The sequence below is a fragment of the Lissotriton helveticus genome, chromosome 3_1 (genome assembly GCF_964261635.1).
Source record: "Lissotriton helveticus chromosome 3_1, aLisHel1.1, whole genome shotgun sequence".
Taxonomy (NCBI): Eukaryota; Metazoa; Chordata; class Amphibia; order Caudata; family Salamandridae; genus Lissotriton; species Lissotriton helveticus.
The window spans coordinates 97,682,039-97,699,567 of NC_136061.1; the positions used below are offsets into that span (position 1 = coordinate 97,682,039).

Genomic DNA, 17,529 nt, shown 5'->3' on the forward strand with positions numbered 1-17,529 from the left:
GGCTTTTGAGCTATAATTTCTCTTTGAAGCAACAGAGTGCTGTAGAATGGAAATCTATTTAGAATAGTCATTCACTTCATGTGTATTCTGGCACACAGTCAACAACAGAAACTCAGTGATATGATTGAGACCAACAGTGATACGTCCCTTATTAAAATATTGGTCTTTTTTGTTCAAGTTGTGCAATTGAACCCGCAGCTTTGCCGCCGCCTGCTTCGTACGCGTCAACCTTGCTGTGGGAAGGGTGTGATGACAGAGAAGAAGGAAGGTTGGCACAGAGCCTACAATGACTCAAAGGAAGCAGCCTGTGCCTTTAACTGTCAGATAAGGACCAGGGGTGGTTTGCTGAGCTGGTCTTATCTGATGGCCAACAGCCAGCAGGTGGAGGGACTTACCGCAGGGATAACCCGCCCATGGCCAACCGCGCCGCGGGCTCACTGCGTACCTTGGACTGTTGCTCCCGAAGCCTTATGTCCTCTGTTTGCATAACAGCCTCACAGTTACAGTTACCAGAGATTATTTCTAAGTCATGTTTTTATCTACACAATCAAATATTGTGAGCACAAGCGCCCGTGAACTGGCCATGTGCTCTGCATACGTATTAAGCGGCGGGTATGCGGTGGTTGAATTGTGGTGCCTCAAGTGTGGTGCCGCAAGTCAGATGGCACAAAATGATTTGAATGAACTAACAGGGATGATTCACTGCACACCTTATAAATATCCTGGTGGAAACCATCAGTGCAAAGTCCTTTTTGGGTCCTCGGCACTCGAGACTGGCAACAGTCTATTAACCTCTATGATAAAATATAAGCTGAAATGTTGTCATAGCTTTTGAAGTTACAAGTACCCGTGCTAGTTAATACTGTTGTCTTTTATACGATGTTGATAATGATAGAAATGTTAGAAAATTAGATATAATGTCAAAAGTATATGTCATTTAAAAGCAAGCTCAGATATTTATTTGCTTGAAATTTCTCTTGAATACTGAATACGGTGGATTACTCTTCGTACTGTTTATGGCCCAGCACTCTGCCCTATTCGCATTGTACACCCGTCATACAAATGCCCCTTTTACGGGGGGCTGTGGTGCAAATTTGTACATTTATTCATCTCCAAACTTATCCTACATTTCGAGAAAAATCCTGCAAAGGAAAGGTCCATTGTAAGACATCTGAGCAATAACCCACTTAGTGGACAGTGTTCTTGCAAAAATGTTTAGAACATTTTAATTGCAAGCGTTTTTTAAGAATTACAACACTTTGCAACCTTTCTCAAAAGCAAAGTTCACGCCTTTGCAAAACTTTGTGAGTGAAATTTAGATTGTGAACCCGTAACTTTACGTGAACAGTTGCTTGAAGAATCGTCCCTCGTTTGAAGGTTAGTGTATTCCATACTATAATATGTGACGTGGTTACTTATGAGTTTATTCGGCAATATATTAGAAAATACTGGTTTGCATAACAGAGACCTGCACATTCATTTCCGGCAACGGGCAGGTAGATATTGTGACTCGTGCCCTGAGAGAGTGGGAGTCAAGATGTGGGGTCAGAATTGCTACTGTCTGGCGACGGAATTTAGGGGCATATTATCAACAAATAGCGATATTTATCGCTAAGTAGGGTTAGAGACAATTTTTTTATCGCTAAGTATCGCTAAGCATCGCCTATTTTTATCGCTTAGGAACCTTGCTATTATCAAGGTATATCTCCTAAGCGATAAAAATCGGCCGAAATGCATGAATATCGCTGAAAAGTCAGCGATATTCATGCATTACTGAGCTAATGCTCTTAGCCATGTTATCCACCTCCCATTGGATAACATGGCTAAGAACTGCTCAGGGCAGGTGTTAGCTTTTGGAGATATTTGTGCTTAGCGCGAATATCTCCAAAAGTTGATAATAGGAGATAGCGATGTTAGCGACTGTTTCCAGTCGCTAACATCTTGGCACGCCCACTTTGCATGTCATTAGTGATAAATATCACTGACATGCAAAGTGGGGCCCACGATGGTCGCTATCTCCTACTTGCTGTCGCTAACTGGTGTTAGCGACAGCTTGGTAATAGGGAGATAATTTTATCTCCGCTTTCTTGGCTTTTAAAGCCAAAAAAGCGGAGATAAACCCCCTTGATAATATGCCCCTAACTTCCGTGTTGTGTCAGTATCCACTCTTCTTCATCCAATCTTGCCCAGCGGTACTTGTGCGACAATAATTGCATCACTGACAGATTAAAAATGACCTGTGAGGACTTCTGCAGAATCGGATTATGCTGAATCCTCAAGTAGTGGCCTATGTGGCAAAGGTTTAGTACAGGAGCATGTGATAACCACGCATGCCGGTTCACGCGGTCTGAATCACGCAAGTCTTTACCATGCATATGCCTTTACAACGCAATAAGCGTTGTTAAGGCATGCATGGCAAAGACATATGCTTGGTGTAAGACTATTCAGGTAAGTGCACCCTGATCCCTCCCCCCCACTCTGAACCATACACTGGCCCCAAGCACCCACCCTGAGACCTAAAGCCAACCCCTTCATCCTAAGCACTAAAAACTTCCCAGCCCCCCAAGCCCTAAAAAGTATCACAATCCCTCCCCTCCACTCTGAGCCCAAAAATGGCCCCCCAACACCTGCCCTGAGACCTAAAACTAACCACTCCCTCCAGAAACCAACACCCCTCACCAGAGTCCTAAAACCATCCCTGTCCCTCCCAAGCCCTAAACCTACCAACCCCTCCGAGAGTCATAAAAAAACTTCGCTCACCCCACCCTAAACCCTAAAAACTACCCGACCTTCACCGTGAGCCCTAAGAAATACGCCAACCACCCTGAGCCCTAAAAACTTCCCTGACCCCCCACCCGGAAAACAACCAGGTTCCCCAGCCCTGAAAACGCCCCTAACCCTAAAAAACTAACCCCACCCATCCCCACTCACCTCACCGCATCCTCCCCCGCTCCTTCCTGCTTCCAATCATTTTGACAGCTAGAACGCGCTCTGCCATGCGTGGCTAAGGCATATTCGTGGTTAAGGCAAGTGTGGGTCGCTTGTGTTGTTTGGACACACGTGACAGTGCCTGCATTTTTTTCCATTCGTTTCCCATAAATTTAATTTCTGGGAATGCGCTAAAAAAATAAGATAATGTAGCGCTGTCCCTGCCTATATCTTGTTGCTTGTAAATGGTTATTCCTTAGTTATCTGTTCAGATGACCTTAAAACGTACGCAGGTAGGCTTGGTTTATTCAAATATTATTCTAATGTCTGTGTGCCATTGACATGGGTTGACAGCATCTACAAACGCCACGTCCGCACAGTTAGAACAGACTCAGGGTTGGCTTTAACACTGGCGGCACCATGTGCGACAGGTTTGTTGGGGACCCCCTAACTCCCAATGACCACCTCTGCCACGGATTCCGTAACTACCACCCTTTAACAGTGTCCCTCAAATCTCCATCACCACTGTCTCTCAGATTCAGTTAGTTTTATAGCACCACTCATACTAGTGTACGGTGTTAAAGCCCTTTACATCACACACACATTGCACAGAGACAATCACATATGTGTAAATCAGTGTATAGGAATTGTTACATCGGACAGGACTACAAGGTGTAGTGTAGGAGTGACATGTCATCGATAATGGTAGGCAATACAGTTTAAGAACCCTCATTCTAGAAAAGCACAAATTCAGAATTTAAAATGAAACACCATTGTTAGGGCTTCTCTTTAATAATAAGAATTGTGTTCTACCCAAATGAACCCTTTTGACAAGATTAGGATAATGAAAGACTGGGCAAAAAAACATATAGCTCTAACATGTACCTTGCAGTTTACATGCAGCTTCTTGAAGACAGCTAATAGCTCAATGTTTTATATTAGGATTTTGGCTTACAAAGGACAAGTAACAAACGGAGCTCTCTTACAGAAGCAGTAACCCACTGACCTATTTACATTATATGCACATTGTTATCTTCATGGTCATGTTCTTAGCAGCAGGCATTTTAACCCGCTGCGCTACCTTTGGATGAGTCAAAACTTCCACTAGACAAACCTTGTCTCTTTCCAGGAAGAGTTATCTTGACAATTTAATTGATGCTTGAAAATTGCTAGAGGCCAGGAACACAGCAGCAGGTGCTTTTTAAATGATAATATACTTGCAAAAATGACGCCCCCACCCCAAGTCAGCGACCGGTGCGGTGGCACTGATCGCACCGCCCTAGCACTGGCCCTGAACAGACTCCCTCTAATGTAGCGATCCGCAGAGGCCAAAGGGCCTCCTCCGAAGTGGGATAGCACACAGGGGCGGCATTAGCACTCGTGGCGCCTAGTGTGACATTCACTTTTGGCGCCCCCGCGTACCATTACCGCCTCCTCGGATACTCTCCCTACCACCTTCAAAAGTGCCCCTCACCTCGCCTATCATAAAATATTGCTAAACACAGCGCCCCCTCCTTAGGTCCCAGCCAGGGCCAAACTGGCCGTAGCGGGCACCGGGTAATCCTCTGGTGCGCTGCACGGGTGGGGGCCGGTTTTGGGCCCCAGTGGGCCATTTTTGTTACAGGGCCGTTATTGCAGCATAGCTGCAAAATCGTCACTGTAACAAAATCGTCCAAAAACCGGCCCTGGCAAAGAGCTCGGCGGCACTCCCGCTCTCCCCCTCCCCCGCCCCTCGGGGGAGGGGGGTGGTCTGCCGAGCACTTTGCCAGGGCCAGTTTTAGTTCCCAGTCCTGCCCTGGTCCCAGCGCCCCCCTCCATAAGTCAGCACTCGGTGCGGCCCCACCAGTCGCACTACCCTAAAGCCGGCCCTCATAGCACAGGGGACATTCTGTGGTGCGCGGATGGTGTAACCCTCTGTGGGTGTTGTGGAACACAGTAAAAAGCAATGCAAAAAAAGGCATTTTACCCAACCGTCAATGTATTATATGATTGGTAACATTGGAGGGACCTGGCCCAGCGTGTTCCCCCAAGTGCTACTGCCCTCGCCGCTTTAAAATCACCACCATATAATTCTGGGCCGCCACAGGAACTTAGGGGCATATTACCAACAGGTAGCGATATTTATCGCTAAATAGGCTTAGTAGCGTTTTTTTTATCGCTGAGCATCGCTGGAATTTATCGCTGAGATAACCTGCTATTAGCAACGTTTATCTCCAAAGCGATACATTTGCCAGCGATAGCGGCGAAATGAGTGAATATCGCTGAGAATACAGCGATATTCCCGCATTTGTGACAAAATGCTGTTAGCCATGTTATCCACGTCCCATTGGATAACATGGCTAAGAACTGCTCTGGGCAGGTGTTAGTTTTTGGAGATATTCGCGCTTAGCGCGAATATTTCCATTGCTACGCCTGCCTTGCTAATAGGCGATAGCGACGTTAGCGACTGCTTTCAGTCGCTAACAGGTTGGGTATGCCCACTTTGCATGTCATTAGCGATAAATATCGCTGACATGCAAAGCGGGCCCCAAACCGCTCGCTATCGCCTACAAGCTGTTGCTAACTGCTGTTAGCGACAGCTTGCTAATAGAGCAATAGAATTATCGCCGCTTAGCGGCCGCTTTATCGGCGATAATTGCCTATCGCCCCCCTTGGTAATATGCCCCTCAGTACTCAAAATGATTCAGTTTCAAGCTTTGCAGCCTGGGACTTTCTACTGGTCAGAGGAAGCGCAATAAATGTGGGAAGTCGCCCCACTACTAATATTCCTGACAATTGTACTCATAATTCCAATATGTATTTTTGAAGAATATCCTAACCATGATAACATTTTATTCATCACCTTTGTTAAAGAGTTGAAATAACTCAAAGAAACGTCTGAATAGTTGTTGAAAATAAACGGAAAATAATTGAATTGAAATGTTGGGATTGATTATTGAAACTCTCTCCACGGCTGTCTCTTGCTGGCTCCATGGGCTTCTGTGCGCATCTCAGTGGTTTGAGCCTGAAACATACTCTACCCCATCAGAAGTCTGTCCAGTCTGTAGTGTAACCTGTAAGTGGTGTTGTGGGCTATCGGCGCAGTCCTCATGTCAGTCTGTGAGGTTCGAGTCGTGTGGCCATTTCCATGTCAGAAGTGTGTGTGCGATAACTTTTCCCCCACACCTCTGCACACTGACCACGGGAACAATTATGGAAGTCAGAGACTCCCATCCCTTCATGGGTGGACTCCTCGAGCTCTCCTATAGTTGTGTTTCTAAGAGTACTCCTACAAACGTTTTTCAATTCCTTTTTTCTGTAAACACCAATCTGGCTGTGCATGCACAACTTAGCCTAGTAAACAATTTCACATACTTTGCATCTGTGAATTGCACATCTTGTCCCAAAACCGGTCCCAGGATGCTTGTTTCCGGTCGAGGGAAGGCCTGGCTTGGCTGTTCAGGCTGGGCTGTTCCCATGAGGCACAGGGTCAAGACTGATCTGAATATGGCCATGTCTGAACTGGGGTGGCAGAGTGAGCCAAAGAACGATGATGGATTTAACCCAGATCTGTGACTGGGTGGGGGTGTCTGAAAAGTTTCATCGCTTTGTCTATCATCTCCTTGCGTTTGCTTTGAATTGCACATCCGTCCACAGGGGACAAATCCAATTTATGTGGGTATTCCCTTTCTAAATTTATCGTGGGAAGGGATGTTAACCTTTCACATGGTGGTAATGTACTGTTATCAAGTTTGTGGATACCTAAAATACAAGAGTTTCCAGGTGCTGCCAAACTGTAAGACGCCTCCCCGCCGTGCCTACTTCTAATTCCAACTCATGCCTCTTTCTTACACCACCCTGCTGTTCTTGTATCTCTAGTTCACTCATGCAGTCTATTCATCCGTGCTCTCTCCCTTTGTCTCTGTTCACCTATTTATCTCTTATTTTTTATTTCTCTCTTTTTTACTTTTCCCTCGCTTGCTCTGAGTCAAAGTCTTATGATTAAAAATTAGGCCCTATTTCCCAGTAACTGTTATTTATCCCCCCAAATCATTCGTTAAACTCGTTTCTGATCCTATAGTGCCATCTAGTGGTGACTATTAGGATTGCAGCTGGAATGTGTGCAGCTCATTAAGCTCGTGGAGCTGAAGGTACTTCACGATGTGTGCTGGATTTGATAGCTAAGCCAGCGAATATAAAACGTGGGTTAGAAGCACATGAGAACGTAGGTTAGAAGCACATGAGAAACTATCTACCTTTTCAGGATGATCAGTTTGAGGCCAAAATAAAATGCAGTTATTTAATGTTTCCATTGGTAGAGAAAACTAGTCACCATGGGGCATATTGGCAAGAACCTCGTTAAAAATATTGCTGTTTTAGCGACAGGAAACTGTAATAGAAGCCCCACACAGGACATCTAAACTGGGCTCCTATTGGAATTCTATAACACATATAAGTAAGCCCATTATCTCCATTTTAGCGGCAGTTTCCTGCCGCTAAAACCGATAATTTTAACGAGGTTCTTGCTAATATGCCCCCATGGTTGTAAGCTGTTTATCTCTTGTTCCTTCCATTGATATGAATTGAATTTCCCATGGTCCTCTTTGTTATCACTGTTTTTCATAAGCTGATGTACATATGAATTTAGAATACAATACTCTATTTTTCTGTAAGCACTTCTTCATGGAATTTTAATCTGTGTGTTGCTTGTACTATTTTTATGTAATAATTACACCACAGTATCAAAATAATCTCCCAAATAAATCTCTTAAATAGCTACTTGTTTCATGGTTCGCAGCTCTAAAAATAAACAATTTGTTGGGGAACATATACAGGATAGTGCTGCTGGAGGTGGTTAGTTGAGTGGTGGTGCAAGGCAGTGCATATATTAGAAGACATACTTTAATATGTGTAATACAATGTATACTGTCAAAGTCAAAAAGATTTATTGCATAATTAATTAAAATTATTACAAATTTCACATGGTAAAATAACATTACAAAATAAAATTTCCAGGTCTTGTTACTGCTCAGCGTCTAAGTAATCATGTAAAATACAATTTTTTAAAAGCTTTCGTCCAGGGTATCTCAAGCTGTCTTAGAGTGTTAAAGAGTTTTTACAATTTGTAAATTCCGATGGGATAGCTCCTCAGTGTTCCCCTGCTCGACTTGACCTAGGCATTTTCTCATCTCTGCCAGGAATTTGACTCCCGGCATGCCAGGATTATGGAGGAACCTCCCAGCCAGCTTGTTACTGCATGCCTGCCCGATCGAATGTTTAGCTCATTAAAAATAGGTTTCAAATGTTGTCGCCTATTAGCCATGAGTGCTGGACATACACATAAGAGATGGACTAGAGTTTCGGTTTTGTAACCGCAAAGAAAGCATTGCTCCGTCTGTTGTGTGCGTTTCCAGGATGGTAATAAATCTTTAGAAACGTGCAGACCCATCCGGTAGTCTGTGAATGCTCTTTTTAAATACCCGCTAAAATGAGATTAGAGATAAGCTTGAGATTTTAATGCAGTAAAGGAGTTGATGATGGTCCATCCATGCTGACGTTTTGTAAGAGTATTTTTGTCCTCCAAAAAGTATTTCCTTTTTGCTGCTGCGTTAGCTGATCTACTTATACATGCTTTGTCCGACCCAGTTGTCCATACTAATTCCAGATCCAGCTCTTTCACGCTGGATTTCAAATGCGATCCCCAGATGCTCGGGGATGCGCTGTCCACCTGTTTTTGATTTCTTCCCAGCTCAGCCAGTCCATTGTGTCTGGGTCTGCACAGCGTAGTTTGTGACAGAGCTTCACAAAGCCGCTCATGCTTGGAATTTCTGATTTTGCAGTCCAAATTCAAGCCTGACTTGTGATGCTGAGGCGGATTTTGGGAGGTTAAAGACAGCTTTGTAGATTTTAATCTGTAGGTCATTTAATAGATCGGCCTCCTTGCCGCAACAAGTAACTAAACCGTAAGATAGGGTGGGCATGATTTGGGCTGCCATAACTTTTAGTAGGTGCTTGTAATTAGGGCAATCCATTTTTGCTTTTAGTAAACGGTAAGCGAAAATTAATGATTGAGCTTTGGCTTGGATTGCTACTTTGTGATCCTTATGTTTTGCTCCTTGTGATGTTACTATTCCAAGGTACTTGTACGACCCTTGTTCTTCCACCGTTTCCCCATTTGCAATGTATACTGATGTAGTGGCATGTCTAGGGTACAGGGAGTGTGAAAAACTGGACCCTGAAGTAAGATTACTGAATATTTTCTTTTTGTTTCTTTTTAGAAGGATCTTCAAAGTGGATAGAAAAGATAGTTAGCTCAAGTCAGTGGGGATTTACACTGATGAAATCTACACAGGTTCAAATATAAAAAGTTCAGGTTGTGCAGAGAGGTTTGGGAGTGGCTACAAGATGTTGTTTTGACGAACAAATGTCGTTGGGGTGCGTGCCTGGCTAGAATTTAAACTGAGTAGTCGGGGGATAGCCCGGTCTTAGTTTTGAACACCGAGCGCCTGATGGCAAGTTGGGCAGTGTAATCCGACCCAAGCATAAAGCCCTGTTTACGCACATGTCAGAATTTCGAGTAAGTCATCGATAATTGTGTGAAATATGTAAATAGCTCAACCTTTCTTGAGGGTGGGGCCATACAGTATTTACCATATCAGGCTGATTTTGGTGTGTTAAACACCAAAACACGGTTTTTCCCAATAACTCACAATAGATGTTATTTATTACACCCAATAAATAACTTATCCCGTAGAATCTTTATTTATCAGGTTCAATACATAGCTCCTAAACTCATAATCAGGCCCTAGTACAAGTAGTTTGTACTGGGCTCTGTTCTTGGTGGATCGCCATAGGCCGGGGATGGTAGTGTGATGTAGGGGTATGTCTGAGGGCTTTACTCAGAGTTCTATTAGTAAAGTTTATTACTTTGGAGAAAAGAACTGCTGGGCGAGGCCTCCTAATAACCTGTTCCAGTAGTCCAGCCTACAGAGGACCAGTGCAGAAACCAATGTTTGGCTGTAAGCAGATGCTTATGAGGTCCCATCCTGCCTCGCTGAACAGAGATGTTGTCCTTGATTCCCAGGGCCCTCTATGAACTGTTCCTTCCCAGGTGTCTAGCAGTCAGGAGGCTTGCACATTTTTTATATTAAGGTGGATGCGAATCACAGCTTCAATGTACCATTCCTGCCAGATCCGCACCCACCAAAAATGGGCAACAAAATAGGTGAACTGCAGGCTGTTTATTTAAAGAGGTCCATGGACCCCTGCAAAAGTACCAGTGGCTAGCAGATTCAGTAGGTCGGGCAGTTTGTATCATTCGGACTAGAAATGAACACATTTATGTTGTTCACCTACGAAGGAGACTTATGCATTCTTTTTGCTGTATTTTGCTTCTGAAGGAGAAATTTAAAAAATGCATTTCACAGGATTCTGCTTTCTAGTAATTTTATCTCCCAATCGTGGCGATGTGATCAATTCATTTATAGTCTCCTTGCTGTCCCTTGTTCCTTTCATTACATTTCAGGGATAATTCCCCCAAGCAGAGCCCTGTTGCTCCAGCATAATCTTCTCTTTAATTCGAGTTCTCAGCAATGGAATCATCTGTTGCTTCTAATCGTGTCTGAGGCCGCTCCAAGGTTGACTGTTGCAAGTCCCTGAGGGAGCAGGGCATCAAGGCTAATGCATGGTATGGTAGCAGGGCCTTCTCCACGTCACTTCCGGTCTAGGCTGGACCACTGCTGTACCAACCATCCCTCACTCCCATTGGTGGCATCCTCAAATTGAATCAGGGATGGCTCCTCCGCTTTGGCGGAGGATCGTCGCCTCACTGCTGAAACGTAGCAGTCCGAAGAAAAATAAAATTACAATGAAGCCATTTTATTGTCATTTTATTTGTACTTCTAGCCTGCCGAGTTGAGGGCGGGGTGGGGCTAGGCTGTAACGACACACAACAGGGGGAGTTGAGTAGGCTCTAAAAATGTGCATGTTGGTTTGAGCGTCCGCCCATGTCCGGCCAAGCCAACATGCGCACTTGGATATCTCCAGGAAGTTCCTTAGGGATATCCTAGTGCTCAGAGGCACAGGCGCCAAGACCCTGCCAGACCGCAAAACCGTCCTGCTTCACCCAATCCCAGCGCTTCTCTCATGCTGGGATAAGCCCTGGGATTTGCTGGGATCTGGGAACCAGTGCCCATGGGAATCGTAGGAGCAGCGCGGTGTGGGAGCAGAAGATCGCGGCCGATGGCAGGAATGGAGAGTTCATATTTTTTATCAATATTATTTTTTCTCCCACATTACCCTACCCACCTCAGAATGGCAGCTGTCCCTGCATGGAACTAAATGCAAAATCATTGATAACAGGGCCCACGTGAGCCCAGAGGAAGGGCACAGCACCATCGCCCGGAGAGCATCATTCACAGCGCCCACCTAATATCCCTGGGATGACTGATGACACTCACATGCTCAAGGGAAAATAACACAGCACTGCACCCTCCCTTTGAAGCCCCTCCACTGCAGATTGCATCCTGTGACTTTCAAAGTGCCACAAGGTCAATGAGCCATGTAATAAGTGCATACCATAATATAACTTATTCCAAGGGAATGGAATCCAGTTCAGTAGAGGCCACTGAGTCTGTAGAACTCAGATGAAACTTTCAGCAGAGGTACTACTAAGGATGGTGATGTATATTTTATCTCCTGTGCTGTAAATCCAATCTGCTGCTCGGTGGAGAAAGTGTTGAAAAGAGCTACAGAGTGATCTCTTCTTGGCACTATAGTCACTGATTACATGGAGGTAGCATTTAAAGTGCTACCTCCAAAATCGCTACAAACTCAAAAGCTTAGAAATCTCAAGATCTGTATCCCAATATCTTTTAAAGGTCCACTTTAAAGTTTTGGGGTATTTTCTTTTGGAAGTTGCGAAAATTGTTTTGGAACAAAGTGGCTGATTTAGAGTTTGGTGGGCAGAGGTAAGTCTGTCGGCTTGGCAGAGTACTTTACTCCTGGACTACAGAGTGTCCGCCACCCATAAAATTTAGGGGTGATCCCCAGCTGGACCTGCTGTCGTGGTGTTCCTGTAAATGTCAAACAAGTTTGACGGACTGTACTGTCCATCAAATATTTGACATGTTTTGTTTTTCAAAAACAAAATCCCAAAGCTGGATTTTGTTTTAGGAAAAAAATGCCTAAAGACCCCCACAACGTAGGAGTTTTCTCCGATGGTGTAAGGGTCAATAAAGAGTTTTTACTATCCGCTACCGCAATGTTTTTCATGGCAGTAAGGGAGATTAAAACTGGCCATCTTACCATCCACTCTCCAGATGCCCAATGTTTGACCGCCCTTACTCTGTTGGGCCTTCTGGAGAGCATTCCAGTGATGGCGATGGAGTAATCTCCGTCTCTGACATACTTAAGGTCTGCTTGTCTGTAAATCAGGTAGGTGGAGCTTCAGTTTGGAAGGGAGAGTACTCCCTTGCGTTTGTGAGGGACTACCTGCTTTGCCAAACTCTAAATCAGCCCCAAAATATTGAGCATTAAAAATGAAACCCTCAATTACAAGCTGACATCCACATAAGAAACAGAGTAATCGAGTTACCTTCCTTCTCGTGTATTTCAATGTTCGACTGCCATGAGCTTGATGATTACCGCACGTGCAATGCTGTGTGGGTCAAAGGTTAGCCCTCCCCTGGAAGGTCCAGGAGGAAGTTGAACAATGTGTCTTCTACAGTGGAGCTTGTCTCTCTGTGGCAGATTGTTTGATGGATTAAATTAAGAGATGAAGAAAACAAAAATATGATTGGTGTCTAGGTTTCTGTCTAATCGGTACTCATTGTTGGGTGCGCCTTGAGTCCAAATGAGCATGCAACCGACAACCGACAATCGCCTTTACCATGGTGCCCTGAAGAAAAAGTGTTGGATGATTGCTTGAATAAATCTCAGCTGCGGCTCATCGCAGTGGGCTGCAAATCAGGTCGTTTAAAAAAAAATTTTGGACCACTATGTCACATCACACAAGAGTTATCAAAATGCAAATCGACCTTGGTCCGGCTACAATAGGAGCAGTCCAGCCCAAACTGCCAGACCAGGTCCCCTCTGAACAGGAACACAAACAACCCCAGACATATTTCGTCAATTTATGCTTTATCAGTGAGGTGCAACTTGAGTCCTTTGGCACAAAGAGAAAAGTGCCATGTCCTTGTATACTGGCTACACTTAGGAGCGTTGCACTGAAGAATACAAAAAAAGCCATGGGTGGATTGCTTGAATTAATTTCAGCTACTGGTAATTAACCTGGCCCAGTTCAATTGTAATCTGAAATTGATTTTGCCTCCTGTGTATTGCACTTATATGTCTTTACACATTTAAACTAAAGAAACTAACACAGTAGCAAAGAAAAAGAACATTATGGTTATTCCCTTCTCCACAAGTCAAGTTTACTTGTAAAGGCGAGTGTAGCCTCTTTAGGACTAGCTTGAAGGTGTTATGATACGACCTCTATCGTCACAGAGACCTCCATTTACTACCCAATTCCAATCCACTTTTCTTTTCCTAAGATCAATAGATGGGAAGTGAGTTGTTTGTTGGAAGCACTCATGGTCAACTGGCATTTAATTCATTGAGCTTACAAAAATACTTAAGAAGAAGCAAACATAGATGAAAGCATAAAACGTTTCACATAGATAAGGAGAGGAGAAATTATGTTTGTAAAAGCCTAAGACCCATGGTTCCAATTTTCAAAAGTAGTGAAATAAAGTTTTTTTTTAGTTCTATTTCAATATAACTGACCAATTAGCCAGCCTTGGATTCTCCCCAGGCATATGTCCCTTTAATCCCTTGCATTTTCAGAATGTGAAAACGTGCATTTCTGAAAAGGATGTTTGTTTGCTTGTCATTGAAATTTACTCATAGTTTCGAGACTAGACTGTGTTATCTAACAATACAACAATGGGGCATATTTACAAGGAAGTGGCGGAGCACAATGTTAGCCTCCTTGGCTTAATGCTGTGCCCACCACTTCTGAAATGCAGGGCTGCACTGTATTAACAAGAATACAGTGCAGCCTTGCGTTTCTCCCTGTGCTGGTGCTAATGTAGCTGCCTAGTGCCAACGCAGGCACCCTATAGTGCAAGAGTGCCTGCGTTGAGGGGAATGATTGTTTAGGTGCAGTCTGAAATGGCATATTGAAACTTCTATTTGTGCTACTTAATGCAGCACACATAGAAGTTGCAAAACATCATTTTTTAATGATTGTGTATGTGCAGGAAGGAAACCTCCCTGCACATAAACAAAAGGTGTTTTGCTGTTTCTATGTGTGCTGCACAACGCAGAACACATGAAAACAGCAAAAACAAGGAGAAATTACTTGCGCCAGGGTAAGACCAGGTTTTCCCTAGTCTTAATTTTGGCACTGCTCCATATTTATTCCACCCCTGTAAATATGGGGCAAAGTCAAAATCGCTGGGTGTTGCGGTCGAACGCCAACCATAACTTCCATTGCCCACCCCTGTCACCCCAAGTATAACGTGAATAAGGCGCAGCTCCTATCGCCACCACAACGCCAAGAAAAGTGATGTTGTGGTGGTGATAGCCCTTGTAATGGTTCCAAAATGCCAACTACGACACACACTAAGGGGCAGATTTACAAGCCCCTTGCGCCACTTTTGCGGCACTTTTCCCATGTTAAAAATTACGCAAAAGTGGCGCAAGGAGCTTGTAAATAAGCCCCTAAGCCTTTACCAATTTCAGTATTCTTTTCCCAGCCATCTGCATGCATGTTGTGAACTGTGAGAATCATAGCATGCTTGAAATTATACAAATAGTTTTTATTTGTCCTTGAGTTTCTTAACTAGCACTACCATCATACTAATGGCCATATAATGATTTCAATTCTAAAGAGGACCCCTACTTCCTGTACTCTTTATTGAGAGGTGTTTGAGTGTAGGGGTCCATGCGGGAGAAGACGCCACAGAGAGCCATGAACACACACTGCTACTGCTACTGCAGCCAAGACATGAAGTTAGCAATGCTTTGATGTAAGATAATTATGTTGGGGGCTCTAGTTCTTGAATGTTTAATGAAACTGAAGTAGAACTTGGGTGTGTCTATCGGTGTTTCTAGTCTATGTACTGTAGTTGCCCTCACTTGCAGATGAATACAATCAATGTAATGGGGTAAATCTTAAAGAAATTGATACTTGTATAGCGCACTACTCACCCGCAAGGGTCTCAAGGCGCTTGTACCAATACCGCTGTGGAAGCCATCCTGGCTTTCCCTGTGAGGTGTCCACTCCTGGGCACCCCCAAGGTGGATGCCAGGCATCCTTAGCGTTGTGGGGGCCGTTGTGGAGATTAAGCAAGCTATTGCCCAGAGTTGCAGAGTGGGACTCTATGATTGGAATAGGCCCCGGGGCGAGAATTATCAGGTCCGTGGAATTTTTGAGCTCAAGACCCGCCGAGACGGGGAATTGATCCCTGGTCCCGGGCCAGACCTCTGCATCAGGGTCTGCCGCTCTAACCATTGAGCCACACTTCTCCAATGCACATATAGACTATCCTGGTGAGATCACAACCACACATAGGGTGTGTTGTTTGCGTGTCGATGCAGAGGTTGTCACCAATCTTGCACCCTATTCACACTTACCTCTGCTTCTCTGTTTTGTAACAGTATATCTGGCACCAGGTGGTCACACTTCTTCTGACCAGTTCTCTGTTTTTGTACTTTGACAGGTGTCTGTGACAGCTCGAGAAGATGTGCCTTCCTTTGGTCCCCCTCTGCCAAACCCTGCAGTGTTCCAGCATGTAAGTATTCACTTTTCATCTGACCCATCAACAAAGGGGATGACAGAGTGGTCTAGTCCCTTCGGTATGGTTTGAATCACTCAGATATTGTCACTGCAGGGCTGCTGATCAGAGATTGTTGGGTGGAACTTCATAATTCATGAGTTGCCTGTGATGCTGACCCCTCTTTACCTTAAACTCCAGTGATTGATGCCTGTGCACAAGTAAAGAACATCCTTTTAATCCATCCCCCATTATTAATGATGCACACATAAAGGACATCTGGTTAATATCATGACCTGTTTAATAAATTAGGAATCAAGCAAGGAATAAACCTCATACAGGGAAAAGCAGGTGCCCAGCAGTGAAGTTGCAGTGAGGTGCCTACATTTGCAAAGGGTTGCAGTGGTAGGATTGTTGTTGGGCCTCCACATAAATAATGAGCTGTACTAAAGTGAACAGTGCTGCTTTTGTATCAATTGTACAAAACCACAAGGAGGTGCTTTAAACGGATGACGCCTTGCTGCAAGTGGTGTCCACTAGAAGTAATGGACACCAACCATTCAGCACATACAATCACTGTTCACTGAGCACAGCATCATGGCATGTACTAGCAGTCAGCGAGAGAGTCCACGTATACATAGATACATAAGCAATGCAGCTGTGATTAAATCATTATGGAAATCACATTATTGTCAAAAGACCAGAGCACCTAACATCGACATTTAAATTCCAACAATATGCACATATTACTTAAAGAATGGTTCATTACTGTTCTTAAATATTTCCTTACTTCAGAAGTCTTTACTGGGAACATTTTCAAGATGATACCACCTTTTATGTATAAGTTAATACTGTATAACGTGGGTCGAAAAGTAAAACATATATTGTTTATATCACAAAATTGCAAACTTTGGCTCTGTAACATTTACTACACAGACTTTACCATATAGGATGTTACAATGGAAATCTTAAATATGCAGTATATATATATATATATATATATATGAGAGAGCCTTGCTGTCATGTGTAGCGGCGTGCTCCTGCCGCAAAGCACGCACCGCCAACATGAAGAGCTCCCACTACTGCCCGCCATCGGACCAAACCTTGTTTTCTGCGAGAGCAAATAGGGCAGGGGATGTCGCCAGGGACTGGACCTTGGTTTTGGCCCTCATCACCTCGAAAACAGGTAGCATGAGGCGAAGGTGAAAAGCAGGAAATAACAATGTTTTTAACGCATCGCCCCCCAACGGGGTAGGAAGGAGGGAGGAGGGGCGGACTACGAAGACCGAAGACCAGCGTGCCTCATTTCATCGAGCCGATCACGGCGCCCACCAGGGGGCCAAAACTCCACGTAGTCATCAGAGATGCCCACCGGGTTTTTTTTAAACACGCACAGACGAGTCATCAAGAACTGCACGCCTCTCCTACCATGCCGATGCGACCAGCCTCCTTTGAGAAAGGTCTGTGATCAGACCGAAATGCATTAGGAATAGAACGGCTAGAACACTGCAACTGAAATAAAAGACTTTCAAACTCACCTTAAGGAGTGCGGCTAATATAATACATGCCTGCCAACGACATGCATGGTCCTGACTGTTAATTCAAACCGTGGCTATCTGTTATAATACGAATTGAGATTAATACAAAAGATACCCAAATGGACTTCAGATACCAACAACTTTGAATGGTGGGACAAGTGTTATTTTCCATTTCTACGTCATTGATAATGTATGACATTAGTTATAAGTGTGATATTGCTACCAAGTGGAGAAGACAAAACAGGCACCCAGACCATAACATTTGTAATGTATTTGTTAGATAGTAAGAATGTTTCAGTATATAA

General features: G+C 44.1%; 1 protein-coding gene across 3 annotated transcripts in view; it reads left to right on the forward strand.

Annotated features, from left to right (window-relative positions):
• The window catches only part of RAP1GAP2 (RAP1 GTPase activating protein 2), a 941,171-nt gene that overhangs the window by 734,060 nt on the left and 189,582 nt on the right, over positions 1–17,529 (forward strand). For all 3 annotated transcript variants that reach the window (XM_078679320.1, XM_078679318.1, XM_078679319.1), the window contains one exon: positions 15,633–15,704. In XM_078679320.1, coding sequence (XP_078535446.1) covers positions 15,633–15,704 — 72 coding nt within the window. The remainder of the gene's footprint in view (positions 1–15,632; positions 15,705–17,529) is intronic.